General features: G+C 45.3%; 1 protein-coding gene across 2 annotated transcripts; it reads right to left on the reverse strand.

The window, feature by feature from the left end:
• Window positions 1-648: 648 nt before the first annotated feature.
• Window positions 649-26,190, reverse strand: SERINC2 (serine incorporator 2). Of its 2 annotated transcripts, none has more exons than XM_031962378.1 (10): window positions 25,871-26,190; window positions 13,333-13,494; window positions 12,446-12,633; window positions 8,964-9,043; window positions 8,126-8,263; window positions 6,095-6,264; window positions 5,204-5,294; window positions 4,917-5,055; window positions 1,663-1,866; window positions 649-1,490 (listed from the first exon to the last, which is right to left on the reverse strand). In XM_031962378.1, exons 2-10 carry the CDS (start codon window positions 13,366-13,368, stop codon window positions 1,352-1,354), a joined length of 1,185 nt encoding a protein of 394 aa, XP_031818238.1. In that variant the 5' UTR covers window positions 13,369-13,494; window positions 25,871-26,190; the 3' UTR covers window positions 649-1,351. The 2 variants fall into 2 exon arrangements, with proteins under 2 accessions (XP_031818238.1, XP_031818237.1); XM_031962377.1 differs by lacking the exon at window positions 25,871-26,190 and adding an exon at window positions 25,408-25,621.
• Between the last annotated feature and the right edge of the window lie 475 nt (window positions 26,191-26,665).

The raw sequence follows: 26,665 nt of genomic DNA on the forward strand, positions 1-26,665 counted from the left end.
GCTGGCTGGTCCATCTTACAAAAGATGAAACTGAGGAACCAGTGGAGGTGATACACTAGTAGGGTTAGCAGGGAAGCCAAGAATTCTCCTCCGAGTTGTTTTAAACAGGTCCTGCTTTCCCCATCACTCCCAGGGCTTCCTATGGGGGGTGTTCCTTTCTCCATCTTCCTAGAAGCACTTGACTCTACATCCGGCAGACAGCTATTTTCTCATTGTCTCTTCTGTAGCAGAAGGACAGTGTCTAACCCAGAATGGGAACCAGGAGCTAGGGTTGGTCGGATCCCTCCGCGGCCCACCCTAATAGCCCTAGAAAGACGAGCAGAGAAGTTTGGGGGCAGTGTGCCCCTTTCCAAGACTAGCCCCCCGAGGTCGGGCAGGCTGCCTGGGTGCCAAAGCTGGTGGGAAAGGACTGATCCGGCCCGGGAATCTGTGCCGGTCGGGGCGGATCCTCAGCTCAGCCGTAGCTCAGGAAGCCGAGGGCTTCTGCCTTCCCTTTATGGGGAAAAGAGTCTGTTAGGACTGTAAGCAGGACAGTTCCAGAACCGAGGCTTTAGGCCGGCAGAGAGCTGAGGGACCCGCAAGACCCGGCCCACTGGGCCTAAAAGGCACAAGCCCAAGAGTCCAAGAAAATGGGCAGAGGCAGGCAGCTCAGTAAGGCAAACCCACTGGATGTTTATTATTGAGTTTTTAAATATTAAAAAGTGGAAAGGTTCCTAAAAGACACAGAGCCCAGGAATGGAGGAGAAGAAGGGGGGATGTGGGATGGAGAACAAACTCACCCCAACCTGGGGAATCTTTCCTCCCAGCCCAGTGGCCTCCCTGCTGGCCAGGAAACCGAGAGGAAGGCTCGAGCTTTCCTGCCCATTCTGAGGGAGGACACCCATTCTGGAGGAGAGCTGAAAGTTATGTAACAAGGCATTGGGGGCAGGGGGAGAAGGGGACAGCAGGACAAGAGGAGAATGGGTGCCCCCATAACCCTCACCCGGCCCTGCCAGGTCCCATCCAAGCCCCCCAAGGCACCAAGAAGAAAGAAGCCGAGTTCCAACTCAGCCACATCCAGGGCTATTCACAGGCTCACTCACGGAAGGTTACAGTTGAAAGGGTTCATAGAAGCCATCTTGTTCAATGGCCCCAAGGTTCAGGACGCTTTCCCCACCTCCCTCCTTCCACACTGGATTTAGGGAAGAGGGGAGAGAAAGGGAGGATGGGTACTTCTATGGCAGAAGGTCTGGAGAAGGGGAGACAAGGGGGGATTGTGGGAGCCAGACTACAAGAGGGACCGAAGTCATCTGACCCTTGGCAACAAGGCATCTTTGGTCAGGCAAGAATGGCACTGGGGATTGGACCAGTCTCAGCTGAAGTCTCGGTTGGGCAGAAGGAGGGGGGCAACCAGGGTCCAGAGATAGAGGAACAGCCCTGCCCAGCTGGCGCAGATCTTCACCCAGACTGCAGTCCAGGTGCTGACCATCTTCCTGGTGACATCGTCTGGCCTGGAAAAAAGGCACAAATCTGAACTCCCTACCCCTCATATCCCACACCCTCACCCCAAGGGTCCCGAACACGTGTCCAGGCTAGGATGCCCCCGAGCCGGACAAAGGCCCGAACTTCTTCTTCTCTACAACCTCAGAGGGGATCCCGAGCTGGGACGGCCCCAGCACTCACCTGTACCAGTTGGTGAGTGTCATCATGATGTACAGAGAGGCGAGGCAGAGGCAGAAGTGGAAGAAGGAGTAGTTGTAGGAGACCGTGTCCTGCTCGTTGTCATAGGCCCGGCCCTCCACCACCTGCTGCTGGTCCTCCAGCATTGGGGGGGTCTCCTCCGTCTGCATCAGGCTGTTCACCTGCTTGTTGTCAGAAGAGCGGATGCTGCAGAGGAGGCAGAGGGGAATGGGTTGAGATATGGGACCCTGAATTGGGCAGTAATCAGGAGGCTGAGAAATCTAGGCCAGGCCCTAATTTCCAATTCCTCTTGAGGGTCCTCCCATCTTGGGAGCACTTCTGAGCAGGGGGAAGACAAGAACAAAGGTAACCAAGGACTGTGATGCACTTATTATAGTAACTATGGGTGGTCAAAGAAAGGGGGTCAGACAATTCACAGAAGCAAAGGTGCAAGATGTAAATATACATTTAAAAAAAAGAAATTACACTAATATCAAACAAATGTAAATTTAAAACCACTTGAGGTATCACACATTGCACCCATCAAGTTGGTTTCAAAAATTAGTGATAAAATTTGAGGGAAAAGGTTCCACTTATACATTATTGGTAGTACTGACAAATGGAATCACTTCTCTACAAAGTGAATTCCACTAAACAAGTATTTGTTAAGTAAATGGCTACAATTTACAAGCACGTTCTGTCTCACAAGCATACGGTTAGAGTTTCATAAAGTCAATCATACCCTTTGGGGTTCTAATAAATACATCCTGAGAAATGACTTCTCAGGATATAACTGAAAAGGGGAGGAGCTCATTGTGTTCCTCTGGAATAGAACAGCTATTGCAAATTACAAAGAGAACAGCTAAAAAGACAAGTGAAACGTCCCTCGGTTGTAAAGTGTCAGGGATGTTTTGGAAGCCGCTAGAGAATTGTTAAAATTGTTTAAAAATGCTTGTATAGCATTCCCACAGCTCTTAAGAGCTGGGTCACCTGGCTTCAAGCTCCACATCTTCCCTGTACTGGCTGGTAACCTGGGACACGCAACCTCTCAGTGCCCTGAAAGGGGAGGAGAAGGTGCAGACAGGTGCCGAAAAAGGTGTCTCTTCCCCGAGAGCTCCTCAGGCCAATAAAATCACAGGTACAGTTTGTACTGCTGTACTTCATCTACTTGGTTTCCCATGGGATGAATACAGAATATAATAAGAAAAGAATTTAAACTACTTCCTGCACCGTTGAAAAATTCTTTTTTTTTTTTTTGTTCCAAAATTCAATTTATATACTATCTCAGTATTAATTTTTTTTTTTTTGCAAAAAAGCTTATTACATAACATTTATGCTACAAGACATACTTACACATAGGACATTCATATTAACTCCCCTACCATATAAGCACTTGGCTCACATTCCCAAGTTCAAGTCTTGCTTTAGACAATTACTAGCTGTGTGACCCTGAGCAACTCGTTTAACCCTGCCTCAGTTTCCTCATCTGTAAAATGGGCTGGAAAAAATATAAAAATGCCAGTTTGGTATTTTTGTCAAGAAAACCCCAAATAGGGTCAAGAAGAGTCGAACAGGGCTGAAACTACTCAACAACAACATGAATATTATGATGTATCAGTGTTAAAACATCTCAAACGTCTTAGTGTGGGCTAAGCTTATTACAGTTTAAAAAAATTAATGGTTTAATTAATCATACTTATTAACAAGCTTAATAAGGCTTAGGCTGCATTAAAATGTTCATAGAAAAATCCAAGTGGATAAAGAATTTCCACTGTCCAGACAATAAATCACAATCTATTCTCTATTCAGCCACTTAAGTGATTTTTGTCTTTCTTTATTCCTTTCCTCCCTTCCTTCCTTTGTAAAGCAATTGGGATTAAGTGCCTTGCCTAGGATCACACAATTACTGACTGGTAAGTGTCTAAGGCTGAATTTGAATTCAAGTCCTCCTGCCTCCAAGGCCAGTGCTCTACTCACTGCACTATCTAGCTGCCCCAAGTGATTTTCTTAAGGAACAGGTTTGGTCATGTCTGTCTGTCCATCTGTCTCTCTCTCTTTCTCTTTTCCCTCTTCCCTTCCCCCAACTCAACAGACTCCCATGATGGTTTCCTATCACCTCCAGGAGAAACACAACACCCTCAGCCTGGTGCTCAAAGCCCTTCACAACCAAAACTGCTAACGTTACAATCTTTTCCCACCGTACACATCCAGTGCCTCTGGCCTCCAGCCATTTACTCAATTTGTCTTCCACAAACAAGCCCCTCAATCTCTCAGCTCAGGAGCTTCCCCTGCTGTTTCCCAGGCCTCCAATGTCCTGACAATGGCTTCCTTTAAGTCCCAGCTAAAATCCCACCTTCTACAGAAAGCCTGCCCTAATTTCTCTTAACTTCAACGCTTTCCCTATTTTCATTATTTTCTAATTATCCTGAATGTAGCTTCCTCTAACTCTAGATCAACATAGAAATTATTTGTTAAAATATAATATTAAATAGAGAACTATAGAGACTGAATGTGGATCCAAGCACAGTATTCTTACCTTTTTTGTTTGTTTTTTACTTTCTTGTGGTCTTTTTTGGTCTAATTTTTCTTTTATAACATGATAAGTATAGAAATAGGTTAAAAGGATTGTATATATTTGATCCACATCAAATTGCTTACTGTCTTGGGGAAGTGTGAAGATAAGGGAAGGAAGGAAAAAAAATTCAATAAACAAAGTCTTACAGAAATGAATGATGAAAATTAATTTTATGTGAATTTGGAAAAAATTAAATACTATTAAGAATAAATTTAATTTATACTTTAACATACTTAACACGTATTTGGTCAACCTGCCATCTGGGGGAGGGGATGGGGGGAAGGAGGGAAAAATTGGAACAAAAGGTTTGGCAATTGTCAATGCTGAAAAATTACCCATGCATATAACTTGTAATTAAAAAGCTATTAAAAAGTTAAAAAAAAAACAAAAAAAAAATACATTTTAAAAAATACTAAATGTTTAAAAAGAAGCAGGGATTTGATCCATAGGAAATGGATCCAGTGTGAAATGGGAGGCATAAGACAGGAATGTTTGTCATTGATGTCCGAATGAGAGAGTGAGCTGCAAAAACAGCTGGAAGAATCTGGATTAGAAAAGGCAAAAGAAGTTCCCCCAGAAAGGGGCTGACAGCAAAGCTCAATGCTCAGCCTGAGAGCTCCGAGGGGCAGGGAGCACGTCAGTGCAGACCCGCCGTGTGGGAGGGCAGTGACCTGAGCCCTACCTGATGAAGATGGTGCAGAGGATGAAGATGATCAAGCCCACGATGCTGGGCGCATCCCACCACTGCGTAGTGTAGCCCTTGGAAGGATCCGTGCTGGTTGTGTTGGCCACTGTTGGGAGGTTGGGGTTGCATTTCTGGTCTGAGGACAGAAGAAGGTCTGGTTACTGGGAGGGAGCAGCGGCAACGAAGCTTAGACTGAGCTTTCACCCAGTGGATCCCACCTCACCGTGGCCTCTGGCTGAATGGGGGAGGAGGGGAAGGAAGCAGGGGAGAGGTTCTTCACTCACCAGGGATGTTGGTCAGAGCCAACCAGGTGATAAACATGGTGTAGACAGTGATGACGGAGGCTTGTAGCAGGCCCGAGTTTGGCTGGGCTTCCTGTTAATTGATAACCACACTGGTGACTCTCCACTCTCAGTCATCATGAAGACTTCCCAAATCCTAATACCCAGATGATCTCGACTGTGCCCCGTATCTAGCTTTCCCAGTGCATATCCTACCCTCCCAGCTCTGACATCCTGGGTTCTAAGGGGCCCTCCCAGCTCTGACACCCTGGGTTCTAAGGGCTCTCCCGGCTCTGACCTCCCGGGTTCTAAGGGCTCTCCCGGCTCTGACCTCCCGGGTTCTAAGGGCCCTCCCAGCTCTGACCTCCCGGGTTCTAAGGGCTCTCCCGGCTCTGACCTCCCGGGTTCTAAGGGCTCTCCCGGCTCTGACACCCTGGGTTCTAAGGGCTCTCCCGGCTCTGACACCCCTGGGTTCTAAGGGCCCCTCCGGCTCTGACACCCTGGGTTCTAAGGGCTCTCCCGGCTCTGACACCCTGGGTTCTAAGGGCTCTCCCGGCTCTGACACCCTGGGTTCTAAGGGCCCCTCCCAGCTCTGACACCCTGGGTTCTAAGGGCTCTCCCGGCTCTGACACCCTGGGTTCTAAGGGCTCTCCCGGCTCTGACACCCTGGGTTCTAAGGGCTCTCCCGGCTCTGACACCCTGGGTTCTAAGGGCCCTCCCGGCTCTGACTTCCTGGGTTCTAAGGGCCCTCCCTGCTCTGACCTCCCGAGTTCTAAGGGCTCTCCCGGCTCTGACTTCCTGGGTTCTAAGGGCCCTCCCAGCTCTGACCTCCCGAGTTCTAAGGGCCCTCCCAGCTTTGTTCTAAGGCCCACAGGAGGGGTCGAGCAGGCTCACCTGGACCTTGGGTAGAACAGCCACAATGGAGACACAAATGCAGAAGACCAGGTTGAGGCTGATGAAGACCTTGCCTTCATAGCAGGCCCCCGAATGGGTATAGTAGATGTACATGAGTGCTATGGCAGTAAGGGCGATTCCATAGAAGAGGAAGGTAAAGAAGAAGAGGCCTGGAGAGGGGGAAAGCAAAAGGGAGTTTGGGCTGGGAGTCGAGGCCCAAGGCCCTGCTCTGTCCCTGTCTCATCAAAGCCCTTCCCCTTTCTGGGTCTCAGTTTCCTCATCTGTAACAGGGTGTGGAAGCCACTGAACCCTTCCTATGTACAGCTTTGCAAAATGCCAAGAGGAGTTTCCTCTGTGGGAGGATTTCAATATTTGTGACATTTTCTACTCTGAAATATCAGATGCAAAATTAGAAATGCATGAAAAATGCTTCTAGCTCTTGGCATGAACACAGACTTAATTTCCTCTCTGCTATTTTAAAATTTCCTAGTTCTATTTTATTTGAGGGAGAGAGATAATGCCCAAACCTGCATCTCACTTTCCTATTCTAGAACTGTTTCTCTAATTCATTGTTTTAATTTGTAATAATAATAGTTAACATTTTTAAGGGTTTCAAAGCACTTTGCAAACCCCATCTCATTTGATCCTCCCAATAGAGGTAGACACTATTGCGATCTCCATTTTACAGGTGGAGGTGGTGAGACGTTAAGGGGTGGCAGCTAATTGGGGCAAACTGCGAACTGATCAGTTTAAATGAAAAAGGATGGAGCTGGGTAGGGCAGTGGACAGAGGACTAGCTCTGGAGTTAGGAGAACCTGAGTTCAAATTTGACCTCAGTCAGTTACTAGCTGTGTTTTAACACTGGTTATCTCCCCCCCCGCCCCCCCAAATGGGTAATATTTAATAAAATAAAAATATAATAAAACATATTTATAATTTTGATTGAGGCAGCATGGGACATGATTGACTGAAAGAATAGAAGAGATGAATTCAAATTTTATCTCTGATCTGTGACCATTGTGAACCATATGTGACCATTCTAGAGAACAATTTGGAACCAGGCCCAAAGGGCTATCAAACCATACATCCCCTTTGGTCCAGTAATGTTTCTACTGGGCTTGTAACCCAAGGAGATCTTAAAGGAGGGAAAGGGATATGGGCAAAAATGTTTGTGGCAGCCCTCTTTATAGTGGCCAGAAACTGAATGGATGCCCCTCAGTTGGAGAAAGGCTGAATAATTTAAGGAACATGAAAGCAATGGAATACTATTGTACTATGAGGAACAAGTGGATTTTAGGAAAACCTGGGAGACTTACATGATGCTGAGTGAAGTAATCAGAACCAGGATAACAATGTATACAGTAATGAAAATTTTGTACAATGATCTACTATGAGAGACTTAGCTCTCTCAATGATCCCTCTCAATTCCAAAAAGGGAGAAAATGCTATCCACACCCAGAAAAAGAACTATGAAGTCTGAAAGTAGATCAAAGCAAACTATTTTCATTTTCTCATAACTTTTTCCTTTTGTTCCATTTCTTTTCACAATATGACTAATGTGGAAGGAAATAGGTTTAACATGATTTCACACGTATAATCTATATAAGATGGCTTGCTGTCTTGGGGAGAGCAAAATTTGGAACTCAACAATCTGATAAAAATAAATGTTGAAATCTATCTTCACATGTAATTGGGAAAAATACCATTTACCTTAAAGAAATGCTATGTGACTCAGGCAAGTCATTTAACCCCAATTTGCCTCTCCCCTCAATCCCCCAACACTGATTCCTAGGGTTTCTTCCTTCTCATTCTTTGGAGAGGAGAATTAGGAAGGAGACACAAAAAACTATTCCTATTCTTCTGAAAATCCCTTAATGGACTTGAAATTAAGAGATGTGGAATCAAGTTCTACCAGCCCTGCCTACATAAGGGACAATTGTGAGTATGTGTGTACTGCACATGCATGGAGAGCACCCTTTGTGTCTGTGAGTCCCAATGGAAATGGAGAGAGAGGCAGGGAGGACCACCGACCTGCATACCAGCACCGGGAGTCGCGCTCTTCGGCCTTCCACAGCCAGCTCTGGTTCCAAGAATGTGCGAAGTCGATCAGCAGGATGAGCTGGATTAGGATGAAGAGAAAGGAGCCAACCACACCAAAGTAGAACCAGACTAGAAGTCGGGGAAGGGAGAAGGAAGAGTGAGGGCCCGTGTTCCTGGCTCAAACTCTCCCCCAACCCTGTGCCAAAGCCCTGACCCAGCCCCACCCCCAGGAGACAACGAGTTCTCATTAGTGCCTCAAGAAAGTTGGAGAGCCTTAGCTCAAGGGAGGCTGACCTTCCTTTACACATTCATCTCTCTCTCCTTGCTTCTCTAGCTCCCTCTCTCTCTCTCTCCCTCCCTCCCACTTCTCTCTTTCCTTCCCTCTTTCTTTCTTTCTCCTTCTTCCCCCTCACTCTTCTCTCCCCCTCCCTCCCTCTCTCTCTCTCACACACACACGCACACACACACACACACGTCTCAGACAGTCCCAGCATGCTATGTGTGGGTATGAATGCGTCTCCACCCCAACCGAGTTGGCTGGTTCATTATTTCAGAGTTAGTGCCACAATCAGGACACCCTTGAGCCTTGAGTATCACCATTAGCCCAGAGAGCAGCAGCTGAGAGGGCCATAGATATGGGTATTCAGAGATCAGTGCCCTGGGTCAGATCAGGCTCAGTGAGGGAGGGTCAGAAGCGCTGTCCCCAAACTGGCATTCAGGGGGTGCCCCGTCTTTGGTGCTCACCATCCGCGCAGTGGGGAGATAAATAAACATGGCCTGAAGGTGACCACAAGTAGCGGAACTAGACTTACTAACCCCTGCCACCTACCATTGGTGAAGGAGCCATCTGGGATATAGAAGGCACCCACAATGATTCCTAGAAGAACCAGGAACTTAAAAAACCAAAACCTGGGGAAGAGAAAGAAGATGTCATCTTAATGGGTCTCACCCGTGGTTAGAAACCCAGTATCCAGCCTCCCATGATAACCTTATGCATAAACAGAAAGACAGGGGTTGAATGATCCTACTAAGTGGATTCAGAATTGTTTGAATGTCTAGATCAAAGGGATGATAATTTATGGACAAAGGTGAGTTCTGGAAAGGTCTCTAGTGTAGGATCCAAAGGATCTGTACTCAGCCCCCTTCTCTTTGATTTTTTTTAAGAAATCACGTGAAGGCAAAAATGGAATAATTATCAAAAACAAGACTAAGACAGAGAATCAAGGGGCAGCTGGGTGGTGCAGTGGTTAGAGCACCAGCCCTGAAGTCAGGAGGACCTGAGTTCAAATCTACCCTCAGACACTTAACACTTCCTGGCTGTGTGACTCTGGGCAAGTCACTTTACCCCAATTGTCTCAGCAAAATAAAACAAACAACAAAAAACAACAACAAAAAAAAAGAAAGATGATTGACTAGCACGGGAGAGGAATCAAGATCCCAAACTACCAACAAGCTAAAGCAATGAGCCAAATGTACCAAGATGAAACTGAATAAGAATAAAAGCAAGTCTCCTAATCAGCTTGGATTTTTAAAAAATTAGCTGTGGGCCTTTTTGTAGTGGCTAAAAACTGGAAACTGAATGGATGTCCATCAGTTGGAGAATGGCTGAATAAATTGTGGTATATGAATATTATGGAATATTATTGTTCTGTAAGAAATGACCAACAGGATGATTTCAGAAAGGCCTGGGGAGACTTACCCGAACTGATGCTGAGTGAAATGAGCAGGACCAGGAGATCATTATATGCTTCAACAATACTATATGATGACCAGTTCTGATGGACCAGGCCATCCTCAGCAACGAGATCAACCAAATCATTTCCAATGGAGCAGTAATGAACTGAACCAGCTACGCCCAGAGAAAGAACTCTGGGAGATGACTAAAAACCATTACATTGAATTCCCAATCCCTATATTTATGCACACCTGCATTTTTGATTTCCTTCACAAGCTAATTGTACAATATTTCAGAGTCTGATTCTTTTTGTACAGCAAAACAACGTTTTGGTCGGGTATACTTATTGTGTATCTAATTTATATTTTAATGTATTTAACATCTACTGGTCATCCTGCCATCTAGGGGAGGGGGTGGGGGGGGGGTGAGAGGTGAAAAATTGGAACAAGAGGTTTAGCAATTGTTAATGCTGTAAAGTTACCCATGCATATATCCTGTAAATAAAAGGCTATTAAATTTAAAAAAAAAAAAAACATAAAAAAAAAATTAGCTGTGGGTAGGGGTGGGTTGGTAGGCATGGTAGCAGGATAAATGGAAAAGACCTGGAGGAGGCCGATCATGGGGGTTATTGGTGTCTCAGCCACCTTCTTTGAAAAGGAAGGGCTGGCTGATGCCTCAAAGTTTAATGTAGTTTTACCTCTTCCCTGTAGTCTCCTTTTGAATGAGATTTCATTGATTGAACAAGATCTTTGTAAAGAACTCAGTAAGTGCTTAATAAATGCTTCTTCCCTTCCGTACACCTCTTTTCTCTTCCTCTACCAGCATCCTAGGCAAGCCCTCTGCTGATCATCATCCTGAGTTTGAGAATCACTCCATCTTTTTCACTGTGCTGCTTTTTCACAACACAGAATTCTGGGCTTGGAAGTAGAGGGGGGAACCTATTTTTATATCAATTTGAATCAATTTTTATTCCAAAACTTAAAATATTCAATACTATAGAGTGAAGGGGGGTGAGGAAAGAAGGAAGAGAGGAAGGAATGGAAGGAGGGAGGAAATAAGGGAACAAGAAAAGAAAGAAGAAAGGGATAGAGTAGAGGAAGGAATGAAAGGAGGAAAGAAGGAAGAAATAAATGAAAGGAGAGTAAGGAATAAATAGAGAAAGAAGAAGGGAGAGTGAGAAAAAGATCTAGAGGTTTTAATGGATGTGGCTGGTGAAGTCAGTGTCAACGTGGTCATGTGCTCACCAAAAAAGTGAGTGCAATCTTAGGCTTCAATTCTATGAGGTAAAGGGTTTGCTTTTGGAAGATGGTAGAAATTAATTTTGGCTCCATGAAGAAAAACTTCCTAATAATGAGAATTTTCTGCCTCAGGATGTGGTAATAAGGTCCCCATCATATGATACTTGCCATTTATCTTTGTTGCAATTATGTGCCTCTTATCTTTTCTTTTATTGTTTAAGCTGTGAGCTCAAAGTGGGTAAAATGCCTCCCTACCACATAACCTTGTACATAGTGAGCCACAAATAATATTTTTTTTCATCTCACTACATTTTATTTTTTTTTAAGTTCTCTTGAACTTTGAGTTCCAAATTTTCTCCCTCCCTCCCTTTCCTCCTCCTTCCCTAAGATGGTAAGCAGTTTGATACAGTTATATATGTGCGATCAGATAATATTTGCCAACTAAACTAATGATCAGAATGGAGAGGGGAAATGGTGAGGTGGTTGATGGCCATGGACATCTTGTCCTTACGATCACTCCCAAGCTCAGGATTTGAAGGAAAAACTCCCCTCCACTCACACAGCGACCGTCTTAGCTCAGGGCCTCAGCATGGGATCATAAATCTTGAACTATAAAAGGGACCTTCCACCCCATTAATTGCACAGGTAAAGAAACGGAGGCCCAAGGCCCTCACAGAGGTGGGATTGGAACCCTGGTCCTGTGACTTTGGAGTCGGTGTTCTTTCTTCTATATACACCCCCCAATTGTACCACACTGCTTTGATTTCCTCTCCCTGCTCCAGCCTCTCATCACCAATCCTTCCTCCACACAATTGGCAAAGAGATTTTCCTAAAATACAGGTTTACTCAAACTTCAGTAGCTCTCCACCTTCCTTTCTGGCTTTATTATACATATTACTCCTCTTCACACACTCTGTAGCCTAATAACACTACCCACCCTTCCAGTTCTTTTTTCTCTTTTTGGAGGAAATTGGGGTTAAGTGACTTGCCTAGAGTCACACAGCTAGTTTGAGATGGATTTGAACTTGGGTTCTCCTGAGTCTCCCTAGCCTCCCCCTTCTAGTTATTTCTTGCACGGGACATCCCATCTTTTGGGTGGACTCTCCATCCTCCCCTTAGCCTCTTAAAAGTTCTAGCTTCCTCTGAAGCTTAGCTCGAGGGCCACCTTCCTGTTCAGGCTTTTCCAAATGCCCTCCCCTTCTGGCTACTATGTCTCCCACTGAAACAACCATGGGTTAATGTTATCTCTGTTTAGATAATTCTGTCTCTCCATGATAGAAGCTCCCTTCATTATCTGTCTCTGCATTTCCTGTGCTTAGCACAAGGGCCAGCACAGAGCAGGTATCTACTGGTTATTTATTATTGATTGAGTGGGCAAAGGGGAGGCTGCTCTCTCACCCATTCTGGATGGCAGCCCGAGGGTCCTTGCTGTTCTTCACGCAGATCATCAGCAGGGTGAAGAGGAAGAAGAAAGCAGCCAGGGCAAAGCACACACGGTAGACAGCTCGATGGCCTAGCAGGGATCCACAGTCCACATGGCCTTCGATACCCAAAGTGGAGGGAGTCCCCTCACACACCCAGGGCAGCTGTGGGGACAAGGCAATGATGACTCCCCTCTCACCCAACTCAGCCCTATTTCCTCGACTTGGTGGGGATAGGAGTGAGGGTGGGGGTTGGTTACCACTTGCTTCCCATCTTCATTGTCTCCAAACAGGTAAAATAGGTAAAAAACAGGAATCCTTAATTTTGCTCCAAAAGGGGGACTTCAAAGGGAGGCTCCCAAGCTCCCTGACTGACCTATTCAAGATCCCTCCAACTCAATCATCCTTCTCCCAGCTGGTCTCCTTCCATCCATAAATCCTTGGGAGAGGTCTGACCCTTTTGTACCCACCCAAGCCCCTCATGGCCCCAGAACAGCTGTGGTCTCCCCACCCCCCTTCACTAAACAGATTACTGCATGATCAGGGCTCACAGCTGCACCCTTCCTGACACATTCCTTCAAACCCCCCTCCTCCCTCTCTCAAACTTCAGCTCAGTCCCATGCTATTTCAGCAGAACCCAGCACTCTCAGATTTCACTTTCTCTTGACCCTCTCCTCCCTCCCCATCCCTTAGACTCCTCCTTTAGTGAGGGACCACAAAAAGGGAAAAAATAAGGGTTCCTTATTTTTGCTCCAAAAGGGGGACTGCAAAGGGAAGCTTCCCAGTTCCCTGGCTGACCTGCCCAAGATCACTCCGGCTCTACCATCCTCCCAACCGGCCCATTCCATCCACTGCCCCACTGACCTTATATAGGTGGCTCTCCACTCCAGGACTGAGCATAATGACAGCCACCAGGACCCCAAGAAACAATAAGAAGGTGAAGGCAAGGCGGCTGATGGTGGAATTGCGGCTGGAGGGGCAGCAGCCACACAAGATGCAGGGGGCTGAGCCACAGAGACAGGATGCCTGAAAGGAGACGGACACCCCAGTTACTCATTGTTCATTTATTTTAACTTTGCTTATAGCTTTTGCTTTCCTACTACAGCTATTTCTCCGTATATCACCTCCCAACTGAATCCTCCTCGGGAACAAGGAGAAACAAGAGCAACACACCAATATTCTGACTTTACCCAGCTGCAAATACCATATTTTATCCATTGTATCCCTCCCCATCTTCCTACTGAGGAGAGGAACAGATATTTTATCTGTTGTTCTATGACACATGTTCACCAGCTCTTGCATGCCTCCTCCCAATGTACAAGTGATTCTTGGAAATCTTCTCAAGGAAGACTGGAATTCTCCTTCCCCCCTCCTTTTTTATGGAAAAGAAATGAATGGGGAAGGGCTTTCCTTAGTAGAGAAAGCAGCAAAATAAAGTTGTGCATTTCTGCTTTCTGTCTTCCATTATTCTCATCCAATGATCCAAACAGTGTTTTGGGTTCTTATCCTGAACACAGCCAAGTCTCTTTCACTGTGAGCTCCTGGAGAGGCAGGGTTGGGTTGAGTTGGGTTTGTTTAATTTTGTTTGCCTTTCTTTGTATCCTGCGCTTTAGCACAGTGCTTGGCACGTAGTAGATAATCAATAAATGCTTGTTTACTGACTGATGCATTGTCCTTAGCCTTCCTTGGCAGCCTTAGTGCTTTCTGGACTTTAGATCCTCTGACCATTCTAATGGGTCCTTTACAATCTTGTACATTCATCCATAATTACTTGTTCTTATTTCCATCTCATACACGTGCCTTTTTCACACCAGAAAGACTGAAATTTAAAGAACATTTCAAATGATCAAGATCTGACAACTGAAACAGTGTATTTTTAAATCCACAAAACAAATAGAGATAGTAAGATGAAAGTTTTTATTTCAAAGTAAAAGTATAATCTTTGTGTTAACTGACATGCCCAGTTCTTCTACCGTTAACATCTGAATTGGTCCATGAGATTCCTGTACCTCCACATGAGACTCTATAAAGCTCTTCATTTGTCTTTGGGACAATAAAATTGTATTCTTGAAACTCACTCTCCCTTGAGCTGACTTTCCTTGTAGAATTTTTGATCAATGAAAAGAGCACTGGATGTGGAATCAAGAAAACAGATTCTATCTCAGATGCTTACAATCTGTGTGAATTGGTCAAGCTACTTAGCTCCTTTGAACCTCGGTTTTCCTTCTCTATAAAATGGGGAAAATAATAAGCTCAAGCTGACTTCATGCCCAGTCCTATATCCACTGGGTGATCAGCTGTCTCTGGAGAGAAAAGAAAAGCAGGACCAAGGACAGAGTGTGAGTGAGTAGGAGCTACTCTGTTCCAGGGGGACAGGAGGGAAAAGAGTCAGCAGGACCCAAGGGGCAGCAGGAAGACGGACTGGAAAGTCAGTAGAAAGTAATATACTGGGAGCCAAGAAAAGAGAAATGTTTAAGGAAGAGTTGTAAGAAATGACTGGTGCAGGTGTAGAAAATGACTGGTACAGAATAGTATAAACAGATACAAGGACTATAATACCATAAATGGAAAGTTTGAGAAAATGAAGCAAAACTCCGAGCAGCTGAAAAAACAAGGGTGATCCCAGAGAACAGAATAAAATATCTCTTTCTTGTCTTGGCAAAGAGGGGAACTAATGAAGCAGGACAACGCATCCATTGTCAGAGGTAGTCACAATATTAGATGTTTTTCTTGATTAAAAAGAAGCAGGGGAAGGAGCGAAGGAGGGGGAACAGCTAGGTGGTGCAGTGGATAGAGCATCAGCCATGAAGTCAGGAGGACCCGAGTTCAAATGTGGTCTCAGACATTTAACACTTCCTAGCTGTGTGACTCTGGGCAAATCATTTAACCTCAACTGCCTCACCAAAAAAAAGAAAAAAGAATGGAAGGATTATCATCATTGATAATAGTGATGATAGTGAGCACTTAAAGAGTACTTTAAGATTAGCAAAGTACTTGAACCTCACAGCAGATACTATGATTATACCTATTTTTCAGATTAGGAAACAGAGTGGGAAAAGTTTTAGTATCTGAATCTAGATTTTTAACTCAGTTCTTCTTGATTCTAAGTCTACCATTCTATGCCCTGTGCTACTTAGCTTCCTTTAGGATCAAAAAACTATTTCCAGAAATGACTAATAATCTAAAAATAGGAGGCTTCAATAAATCACGAAAAGGGTGGAACTCTGAGTTTCCTTCCAACTGAGATTCTATGACCAGTCACCTGGGAAGCTAGAGAGAGATCCAGTCTCCTGTCTCCTGAATGCAGTATTTCTTTCATCCCAACATGTAGCCAAAGGCATTAAACCAGCTCCTCGGCAGACCAAGACAAGGCTCTCCAGAAAGGAAAGGGCCTGGCTTAGGCAGCGAGTCTGGGAAGAAGCCCCAGCCAGTCCTAGTTAGCTCTGGCCCAGAAATGCCTTCTCCATGAGATTGGCAGGTCGGCTCTGACCAGGCACAAGTGGGACAAAGGCCAATGACTTTTTCTCCTCCTGAGAAGGATCCGCTTTCCCTTTCCCTTCTCTTCATGTGTCTGCTTGTCAGGTTTTGGTTGAACTTTAATGTGTTTATTTTTCAAACTAGACCTGTGATGTCATCAATATAGAGCAGAGGGAACAGCTGGCTCAGAGTGGCTCGTCCTTCAAATTACAACATAATCATAAAATATTTAGCAAAATAAATAAAAATACAATCGAACATAGACAATGTGAACTTGTGGTTTTCTAGGCCAATATACAGCCAGCAGCTCTGATGGTTTAATGGCTTCCATTTTTATCTGAGCTCTGATGTCACTGGTGTAGGAAAGTCCCCTTGAAGAAAATCCCTCCACCAAGACAGACTGCAGACACTGGCAAATTGGCCTTAAGACAGTAAGACTTGGCAGAGAGTGATTTGCCCAGGATCACTTAGTGACTGTATCAGAGGCAAGATTTGATCCTAGATTTTTCTGACTCTAAGACTGGCTGTTCTTTACACTCTCTTTCACAAGTTCTATTACAAACTTATTAATGTGCCTATTCATCCTGAAGGAGTCATCTCCTAAAATGTCAGAGCTGGAAGAGACCTTGGAGATCCTGTTTCTTTCACTTTCTAACTCATTTATTCCTTCATTCTTGCACTCATTCATTCACACTATAGTTGGAATCAGTGGTGTGACATGGGAAATCCCGGCACAGGACCACCCATTATGGAGTGCCCACAGCAAAGAAGGCTCTATGGGCAAAGCAGAATTGCACTAGCTTAAAAGAAACATGAGATGCACAAATCTAGAAAGATTTCCATCCCAAATGCTCATGTGGACTATTTATGCTTGATCTGTGACAGAACATTCTGAGCTCATATCGGTCTGATCAGCCACAGTTGGACACATTATACCTTAACCTGAGGTCAAAAGTGACACAGTATTGTCATTTTGGTAAAATAAAGGACAATAACCAATACTGTAACAGAGACTCTGTATTTGATATCGAGAAAGATAACAGATCCTTGTCCTCTGGAAGCCTTTTTACACTTATTTTACAAATAGGGAAACTGAGGCCCAGGGAATGGAGCAAAGCAAATTAGGAGGCAAGTTGGGACTAGAACAAGCAAAAACATTGCTTCTAAGATAAAACATAAGTTCTCCAGCCTGGTATTTAAGACCTTCTACAATCTAGATCCAATGTGCCTTTCTAGCCTTATCTCATGATATTACTTTTTATTTTCCCTAAATTCCATCCAAGGAAGATCACGAACTGTTGTTCCTACAACCTGGCATTCTGTATTCTACTTCCACTCATTTGTATTAACTATCCTCCATGCCTGAGATGAAAGCCTTCCCTAATCTCTCCAGCATCAGTGTTCTTCCCCTCCTCAGGCCTTCAGTTTACTTCTCTGACCAGGCAGATAGGAGTGAATGAGACCAGGCAGGGTTCAAGTAGCTTGCCTGGCCTTGAAAAGGGGAAGGGTCAACTCTTCATCAGCTGGAACTTAGGATACGGTGACCAGTCACACAGAAGGGTTTTAGTAGAAGAGTAAGAGCTTAAACAAGGGGGAACTGGTGATGGATAAACTCAATATTCCAAATAAAATGGGAGGTAAGATCCTCTGCCAAGAAAGAAAACAGAGAATAAGATGTAGGGATAAACAAAAGACAGATTATGTGTTCCACTGTTATTGTTTAGTTGTGTTCACGTTTTCATGAACCCATTTGGGCTTTTCTTGGCACAGATGCTAGAGTTTTGTCATTTCCTGCTCCAGCTCATTTTACAGATGAGGAAACTGAGGCAAAAGGTGGAATGACTTGCTCAAAGTCACGCAGCTAGTAAGTGTCTGAGGCTGGATTTGAACTCGGGAAGATGAGATCTCCGGATTCCAGGCCGGGCTACCTAGCTATTCATCATCTGAGATTAGACAATAAATATGCAGTGGGCCCAGCTGATGCATTGGGAGACTTCTTCCAATGCTATCCAACAGCTCAGGAGTAGGAGTAGAGAAGGCAAGTGGGGGTAACCCAGGACAGAGACCTGGAAAGTCACGCATGTGAGTGAACAGTAGGGAACCGTATGGCACTGAACTAGCTAATTTATAAAGTCAAAACTGGGGTGAAGGAAAGCCAGAAAGGGAGGAGGGCCTAGAGACTGAGATTACAGTGAGACCAAAGAGCATTCCTGAAGGCAACACGGCCAAATAGGCTGGGACTACTGCATATTTATGTTATCTGATTTCAGCTACTCCTCAGCTACTGGACCTTTCAGATAGTGAGACTGAGTTCGAATAATTGAATATATTTAGCCTAGAGAGCAGAAGGGGGGTCTAACACCTGTCTTTACATTTATAGAAAAAGTGTTAGACATGTTCAGCTTGGCCCCAGAGGGATGAATTAGAAGACTGAAATTTAGCCTTGATGATGGGAAAAACTTCCCATTCCATCAGAAAGATCCCAAAGAGGCCCAGGCTGCCGCAAGAAGTTGGACCTTAAGGAAGGACCTTCACAAGAGTTCCTCAAGAAAACTCTAGATGACCATTTGCATATATCAGAGAGAAGATGGGTTCTCTTTTAGGAAATTTTATTTTTTTAATTTTCAGTTCTAAATTCTCTCCCTTTCTTCCACCCCACCCCCTCCCACTAGGAAAGCAAGAAATATTACACATTATCCACATGAAGTCATGCGAGACATATTTCCACTGAGAAGATGAAATCTCAGCAAAGTACAGGTTAGCATACCTGACCTCTTCAACTCTGAGGTTTTATAGCACATCTTGTATCCCAAAGGGGAATGTAAGCTCCGGGAAGGCAGGGACTGCATCATTTTGAACTTTGCATCCTCTGCTCCTAGAATAAGGCTTTGTATAGACTATGTGTTAAATGTCCATTGAATAGAGCCAAACTATTGTTTAAAATATCAGACTCCAATTCAAGTCTAAGATGAGACCCAAATTTCAGCCCAAGTGGCCTTGGTCTCCTAGATTTCAACAACTTTAGGTTATTAAAAGTCGTCTTCAAGTTCAATAAAATCACTAATGAGGCTCTCCTCATTATAGTAACTGGGCAACCTTGCTTAATCTCTCCAGGTCTCAATTTTCTCCTTTGTAGTGTTAGGCTAACGGACCTTTATGGTTCCTCCCAGATCTAAATATGGGATCTCATAGAGAGCCGTCAGTCAGCTGAAGCCCAGGCCGTGCAGTGGAAAGAGCCAATCCCCCAATCTTGTATTTGTAAAGGGGAATTTTGTTGAAGCTAAACATAGGACTTTTTATTTGTCACTATTAAATTTTGTCTTATTAGATTATTAGCTACATCCTTCATTCTAGGTTTGTCTTTTGGTCTTTCCTGAGTAATGTCATATTTTTCTATGCTTGAAGTTATAGGAAGGCTGTGTGTGTTCATTGGTCTGTATGACTTTGTCCTGGCTTTACCTTGGTAGGAGTAATTAGGAATCTCCACAGGACTATGGAAAGAACACTTAAGGACACTATTTAATCAGAAGTCTTTAGAAATAGTTATAAGAAAGCACTGGTTTCAAAATGCACAGACCCAAGAGTCTGACTTTATACTCTCAGCCTTCAAATTGGGGTGAGGTATTCGGGGGTGTCTGAAGCAAGGCTGTGTTTGAGACCAACCCCAACTGGTGAGCAAACTATTCAATGTTCACTATCAACAATTATAGCTCAGAAATCAGCAAATGCTGCAAATCAGGGATTATTTTGTTGTTTGCCTAGATTTAAGAAAGTGAAGGAGAAAAGATAACAAGGAGGTTTAAACTTTCTCCCAGAGCCACAGCCCTTTCAAAGTCACCATTGTCTCTAGTAATCCAGGAAGACCCTGCCCTCCCGAGTCAGGAGGGCAAAAGGCTATGACACAGTCCTGAGAGTTGAAGTTTGAAGATCTAGACGTCATCTACACTTTTCACAGGTCATCAGTTCTCCTGTCTCCAGCTTCCCCCCTCCTGACCTAATGCAATGCCCCCATCTCCTATAGGAAGGCTTTCCTGGTACCACATAGTACCAGTACCTAGGTATCATTAGTATCTAGTACCAGGAATATTTGTGTACCATTAAGAAATTAGGTGTACTCAAACAAAACTAATGCAGACAAGATTAGAAGGGAAGCAATAAACTGGGAAAATATTTTTACAGTCAAAGGTTCTGATAAAGGCCTCATTTCCAAAATATATAGAGAATTAACTCTAATTTATAAAAATCAAGCCATTCTCCATTTGAAAATGGTCAAAGGATATGAACAGACAATTCTCAGATGAAGAAATTGAAACTATTTCTAGTCATATGAAAAGATGCTCCAAGTCATTATTAATCAGAGAAATGCAAATTAAGACAACTCTAAGATACCACTACACACCTGTCAGATTGGCTAAGATGACAGGAAAAATAATGATGATTGTTGGAGGGGATGTGGGAAAACTGGGACATTGATTCATTGTTGGTGGAGTTGTGAACGAATCCAACCATTTTGGAGAGTAGTTTAGAACTATGCTCAAAAAGTTATCAAACTGTGCATACCCTTTGATCCAGCAGTGTTACTACTGGAATTATATCCCAAAGAGATTATAAAGAAGGGAAAGGGACCTGTATGTGCACGAATGTTTGTGGCAGCCCTTTTTGTAGTGGCTAGAAACTGGAAACTGAATGGATGTCCATCAGTTGGAGAATGGCTGAATAAATTGTGGTATATGAATGTTATGGAATATTACTGTTCTGTAAGAAATGACCAACAGGATGATTTCAGAAAGGCCTGGAGAGACTTACACGAACTGATGCTGAGTGAAATGAGCAGGACCAGGAGATCATTATATACTTCAACAACAATACTAGATGATGACCAGTTCTGATGGATCAGGCCATCCTCAGCAACGAGATCAACCAAATCATTTCTAATGGAGCAGTAATGAACTGAACTAGCTATACCCAGAAAAAGAACTCTGGGAGATGACTAAAACCATTACATTGAATTCTAATCCCTATATTTATGCACACATGCATTTTTGATTTCCTTCACAAGCTAATTGTACAATAATTCAGAGTCTGATTCTTTTTGTACAGCAAAATAATGTTTTGGTCATGTATACTTATTGTGTATCTAAGTTATATTTTAATATATTTAACATCTACTGGTCATCCTGCCATTTAGGAGGGGGGTAAGAGGTGAAAAATTGGAACAAGAGGTTTGGCAATTGTTAATGCTGTAAAGTTACCCATGTATATATCCTGTAAATAAAAGGCTATTAAAAAAAAAAAAAAAAAAAGAAAGAAATTAGGTGTACTTCTGAATCCAATTCTCCCTGTGCAACAAGAGAACTGTTTGGTTCTGCACACATAGATTGTATCTAGGATATACTGCGACATATTTAACATATATAGGACTGCTTGCCATCTGGGGGAAGGGGTAGAGGGAGAGAGGGGAAAAATCGGAACAGAAGTGAGTGCAAGGGATAATGTTATAAAAAATTACCCTGGCATGGGTTCTGTCAATAAAAAGTTATAAAAAAAAAAGAAAGAAAGAAAGAAAGAAATTAGGTGTAGGTAGAATTCAGCAAAACAAAGAAAGGTATTTTGAAATGACACAGACCCAGTGAATACTATTTTATACACTACAATAATACAAACAACACAAAAAGACTGTCAAACTCAGATTGCTGATAATGAGTCGGAGAAAAAAAGAAGAAACATCTCCCTCTTCTAACTAGAGAAGTAGAGGACTGCAATCAAAGGTACTAGGAATTCATTTACCTGAATTCAAATCTGGCCTCAGACACTTATTTGCTCTATGACCCTAGACAAATCACTTCACCCTGCCTGCCTCAGTTTCCTCATCTGTCAAATGAGTAGTAGGAAATGGAAAACCAGGATCATAAACCAAGAATACCTCAAAAGGAGTCAAGGAAAGTCAGACAGGAAGGAATAACAAGTCTTCCAAATTTAAAATGTAAGCCCTAGAGGGCAGAGGTTTTCACTTTTGTCTTTGTATTCCTAAGTATTTCAAAGCAATTCCAGGAAAAGAGTAAACAACAGCAGCGGCAACATTTACATAATGCTCCAAGGCTAAGAAATTACTTAGCAGATATTATCTAATCAATATAGGAACTATTATTATTTCATTTTATAGATTAGGAAACTGAGGAAAACAGTAGTTAAGTCAGTTGAGGTCCCAAAGCAAGCATCTGAGGATTTGAATTAAGGTCTTACTGACTCTGAATCCAGGCCTCAGTCTACAGAGCCATCCCGATGATTAAATATTTGTGATTGATTAGGTATTTTTCCTTCATTCACATATTACCTTTCCCTGGTGTACTCCTTTTGAATTTGTATATTATGTCTTGCTTTGAAAATAAACACTTGGAAATTCAACCTAGCAATCTGGAGGATGTGCCCGTGGGACAAAAAGGAAACATTCAAAAATAGGACATCTAGCTTATTTATAAGTAGGTGACAGAGTAATTAGAAAAGGGGCATGGCAGATTTCTGAGCTTTGGGAACTAAGCAGGCTCTGGAACAAGGTCAGAAGGGTAGAGATAGAATCAGTGAGCAGGAAAAGTTTGGAAACTGAAAGCCCCGAGTCCCAAGGCAGGGTCCCAAGTATGACTCCAGATTGGTGCTGGACTCCCAAAGAAACCGATCAGATCAGTCAGGATTGCCTCGTGATGGATCTAATAGCAGGATCTCAAAGAGTGCATTAGCTAAAGAACGAACTTATGCAGGATCTCAAAGAGTGCATTAGCTAAAGAAGAACGAACTTATAATTTCCAGCTTTTTGTCAGACACATGAGCCACAACACATTTATAAAATACCTCACACATACTAAGTATTGTGCTAGGTTCTGGGGGGATATAAATAAAAAAGTGTCAGTTCCTGTCCTCAAAGAGCTGATAATCTCTATAAATAAGAATATATTTAGGGAGGAGGAAAAGAAGGGAGAGAGAAGGGTAAAAGAAAAGAAAAAGAGGGAGAAAAGGGGAAAGGGAAAAGAAGAAAGGGAGAGAGAAGGGGAAAAGGGAGGAAGGGGAAGAAAGGGAGAGAGAAAGAGGGAGGGGGAAGGGGAGAATGAGGAAAGGAAAGAAAGGGTGGGAGAGAAAGGGGGAAGGGAAAGGGGGAAAAAGAGGAAAATGGGGAGGAAGGATCAGGAAGATTTTTCACTTTAACAGAGGAAATGCATTCTAAGCTTGAGGGGCACCTGTACAAAGGTATCATGGGAGATGGGAGTTATGTGAGATTCCACCATCAGAGATTTGTATCTTCGGAATGAGGATGCTGGACAGATGGTAAAAGGGAGGCACCAAAAGGAGAGGTGAAAAAGAGGGTAAAATATTGCCTCACAATTTGACAGGACTCATTCCTACAGCAAACATTTCCACTTTCCTGTGCAAACTGGCACTGGCCACCTTCTCCCGGCCAACCCTCCGTGATTCACCAGATTTCTTCACAGACACTCATACTTGCACACAATCCCTTCCCACCCCCCCACCCCCCAACTACCACCACCACCACCCTGAGTGCATTATTTCCTGGTAGTCTCTCCCACCCCAGGAAACAAAGGTCTCACAGCCCTGGCCAGTCAGGGATCAGCCTATTCTCTGCTTCCCACAACCCCTAGAAAATAGCCAAGTAGCTGGGAAGCCTGACTCCTCCCCCCACAACTGTGGGACAGAGAGGATGAGGCAAAGCAGGGAAAGAAAGAGGGAAAAACCCTCCCCTCCATTTCCATTCAACAGGAAGAACACCCTGAGCCCTCTTCTTTGTGGAGAGGAAAGGGTGGGCTGGACTTGGAAAGAATAATCTCCAGAAAGACTTAATGAGACCCGGCTGGGAAGGGGAAGAAACTCAGGAACAGCTTTGCCCTCTGGGCCTGGGGCTAACAAGAAGGGGATTTATTTCACTCAACTAAAAGCCCGATGCAGGGGCTGGTTTTTTCCCAGACACATTTTCCAAGACGGTTGGCTGGGAGCCAAAGTCTACCCCGGCTAGATGGGAATGAACGGTCTCCTTGCCCTTCCACAAATGGAGACCCCCATTTCTAGGGATGAGGGACTTTCTTTAAAAAATAAATTGGGCCTCAAGGTTGTTCTAGCATTCCCCTCCCCCACCTACAGAAAGTTCTGACCCCAATACAAAAGCCACATGTTCTTACAAGCCCAACCCTGGTCCCGAGCACCTAGGCTCAATCCAAGGGGCCGTCAAACTGTCATTAACCCGACTGATTGGCTCTTATGCTCCACGAACAGCTCAGGGTCCAGGTTCCGCTTAGCTCAGGGTCTCCAGAGTTTGAGAGGAAGGCTCCATGGGGGAAGAGCGGCCCATGGATGATAGGGAATGGAAGTTAATTAGATTTGGAGGCTTGTTTCTGGGGGAGCTCCAGTCTGCACTCCTCCCCACACCAAAGCCCCACTCCCATAATTCTCCAACACGTCCAAGAGCCAGAGCCGGGAGGGACTAGGAGAGCACACAATCCAACCTCTTCATTTGAAAGAGGTAAAAACTGAGGCGGGGAAGAGGTCGACATGCTTAACCCAAACAGTCAGTGTGAATTTGAACCCAGCTCCTGGGCCACGAAATAAAGACCCCTTTTTCCTGCTTCTTGAGATCGTTAAAGTACTCCCAGCTCCGACATTCTATGGGGAATTTAAAAGTCTCGTTCTAGTCCCAACCCTCTTTTTCTAGGATAACCCCACACACACACCACTCTTAGAAATCCCTCCCCCTGTAAAATAAGGGAGGGAGGCACGGCCTCCAGACTCGGTATTCCCAGACTTTCTGAAAGCGCTGACTTTCTAAGAATAACAAATTAATCTCGCCTCCCGCTCACCGACCCTCCTCCCAGACCACCGCCAGTCTTACTCCTTGGACCCCCCCCTTCCCCCCAGACCACCCTGAGTCTCACTCCCGGATCCCCCCTTCCTCTCCCCCCAGACCACTCCGGGACCCTCCTCCTCCCGAACCCCCAGCAGAGCAGCCCCTCCAGCCAAACCCCACCGCCGCGGCGGCCGCTCTCCTGGGTAATCCGAGAATCAGCTTCCCAGCCAGCCCTCCCCCAGGCCTGGGCAGCCCCTCGTCCCCCAGCCCAAACTCCAGGATACAGCGGGGGTCGGGCGCGGGAAAGACTCCCTCCCCCCGAGTCATTCGGGGCCTCTCCCCGGCTCAGGGCGGAGAGCGCCCCGTCCTCGCCCTGTAACCCGAGAACCCGCTGCCAGCTGCTCGGGGCATCGGCTCGCTCGGGATAAACAAGGAGCCCAGCCCGAGCGAGGGAGCCCGACGCTGGCTAGCAGTGTTGGGGGGCTCCGAGGAGGGACTGGGGACCGGGGGAAGGGCAGGGACCCACGGTCGCGGACAGACCAGAGGCTGGGAGATTAAGAGCTGAGCAGAGAAGAAGGGCTTCCAGGGCCGGGGAGGAAGAGAAGAAGGTCACTTACGCAGCTGAGCAGGGAACAGACCCCCAGGCAGGCGCCCATGGTGGCGGCTTCTAACTCGGCTTCCCGGCCGGACGCTGGGCCGTGCGCTCTCTCTGCGCCCGCCGGGCGCGCAAGGCTCCTCCGGCCAGAACCCCGCCCTTCCCGGCCGCCCTACCTGCGGAGCCTCCCCGCTCCTCCTCGGCTGGTCCCGAGGTCCGGCCCCCGACTCCCTCCCCCGCTCGGTCCTTTCCGCCAAAGCCTCGGGGGCGCTCGAGAGCAGTGCGCTCCGCAGCTCACCTGGAGCCAGGTGGGCCCAGCCCCTTGGGAGGGGCCGGGCGGAGGTGGGCAGCCCGAGCCCGCGCTCCGTCTGTCCGGGAGCTAGTCTCGCCCCCCCGGGTATCCTCTCCCTAATATTCCGGGAGCCCTTAGCCGGGCGCTCACCTCCTCTGAGCCATCACTCCCTACCCAGGACTTAGGCAGTTACCTGTATCTATATTTCGGTCCCCTCTGCTCCCCGGGAGCCGAGGCGGCGGCAAAGGAAAGCGAGCTCCCTGAGGACCCGCATCAAGTCCTTTGTTTGGTCTATGGAGTCATCGGGGCCAATCTCTCTGAGCGTTTAAGGAACGTGCGTTTTAAATGACGGAGAGTCCAGACTCCGCCGCTGGCGAACTAGGTTCTCCTGAGCAAAATTTCTGTCCTTTCTCGGGCCCTAGCTTTCCTTTCGGGAAAATGAGAGACAGAGCTGGGATTAAACTGACATCTAGGGTCTGATCCAACTCTGATATTTGTGCCGGTGCGGGGTGAAGAAAGAAAGAAAGAAAGAAAGAAACACAGAGACAAGGGGCAGAAAGAGAGGGAAGGAGGGAGAGACGGAGACAGAGAAAAGGGGCAAGAGTGGGGGAGGGAAACTTGCACATTTGAGCCCCATATGCCCCAGATCCTGGAGGTCCTCCAGGATCAGAAAGCGGAGGAAGAGCGGGAATGTCTCTTTGCCTCCCAGATCGAAAGGGAGAAAAATGCTTTCTATTGTCTAACTTAGCAGCTTCGGGCAGAAAAGGAAGCCGGTAGAACTGGGGGGAGGGAAGTGGGAAGCGGCACCTGCCAGATAAACAGGGGAACCTGGCTCCAATCTCCCACCTGTCCCTAAGTAGATGAGCCACCGTGGACAAGCAAGTCACTTCCCCTTTCTGAGGTTTACAGGTTTCCTCCCCTGTAAAATGGCGATAATAATATGTACTCCTCTTTGCCTTCCAGAGCTATTATAAGGATTAAATGAGAT

The sequence above is a fragment of the Sarcophilus harrisii genome, chromosome 3 (genome assembly GCF_902635505.1).
Source record: "Sarcophilus harrisii chromosome 3, mSarHar1.11, whole genome shotgun sequence".
In the NCBI taxonomy this organism is placed as follows: Eukaryota; Metazoa; Chordata; class Mammalia; order Dasyuromorphia; family Dasyuridae; genus Sarcophilus; species Sarcophilus harrisii.

Bases quoted from the DNA above. Each gene is read 5' to 3' on its own strand.
- SERINC2 (XM_031962377.1), bottom strand. From the start codon at position 25,446: ATGGGCGCCTGCCTGGGGGTCTGTTCCCTGCTCAGCTGC. The intron at 5,056-5,203 runs GTGAGTGAAGAA...TTCTGTCCTCAG, and splicing joins GGCTCTGACCAACATCCCTG to ACCAGAAATGCAACCCCAAC. The intron at 1,867-4,916 runs GTAGGGCTCAGG...CCTCCTCTGCAG, and splicing joins CTCTGCACCATCTTCATCAG to CATCCGCTCTTCTGACAACA.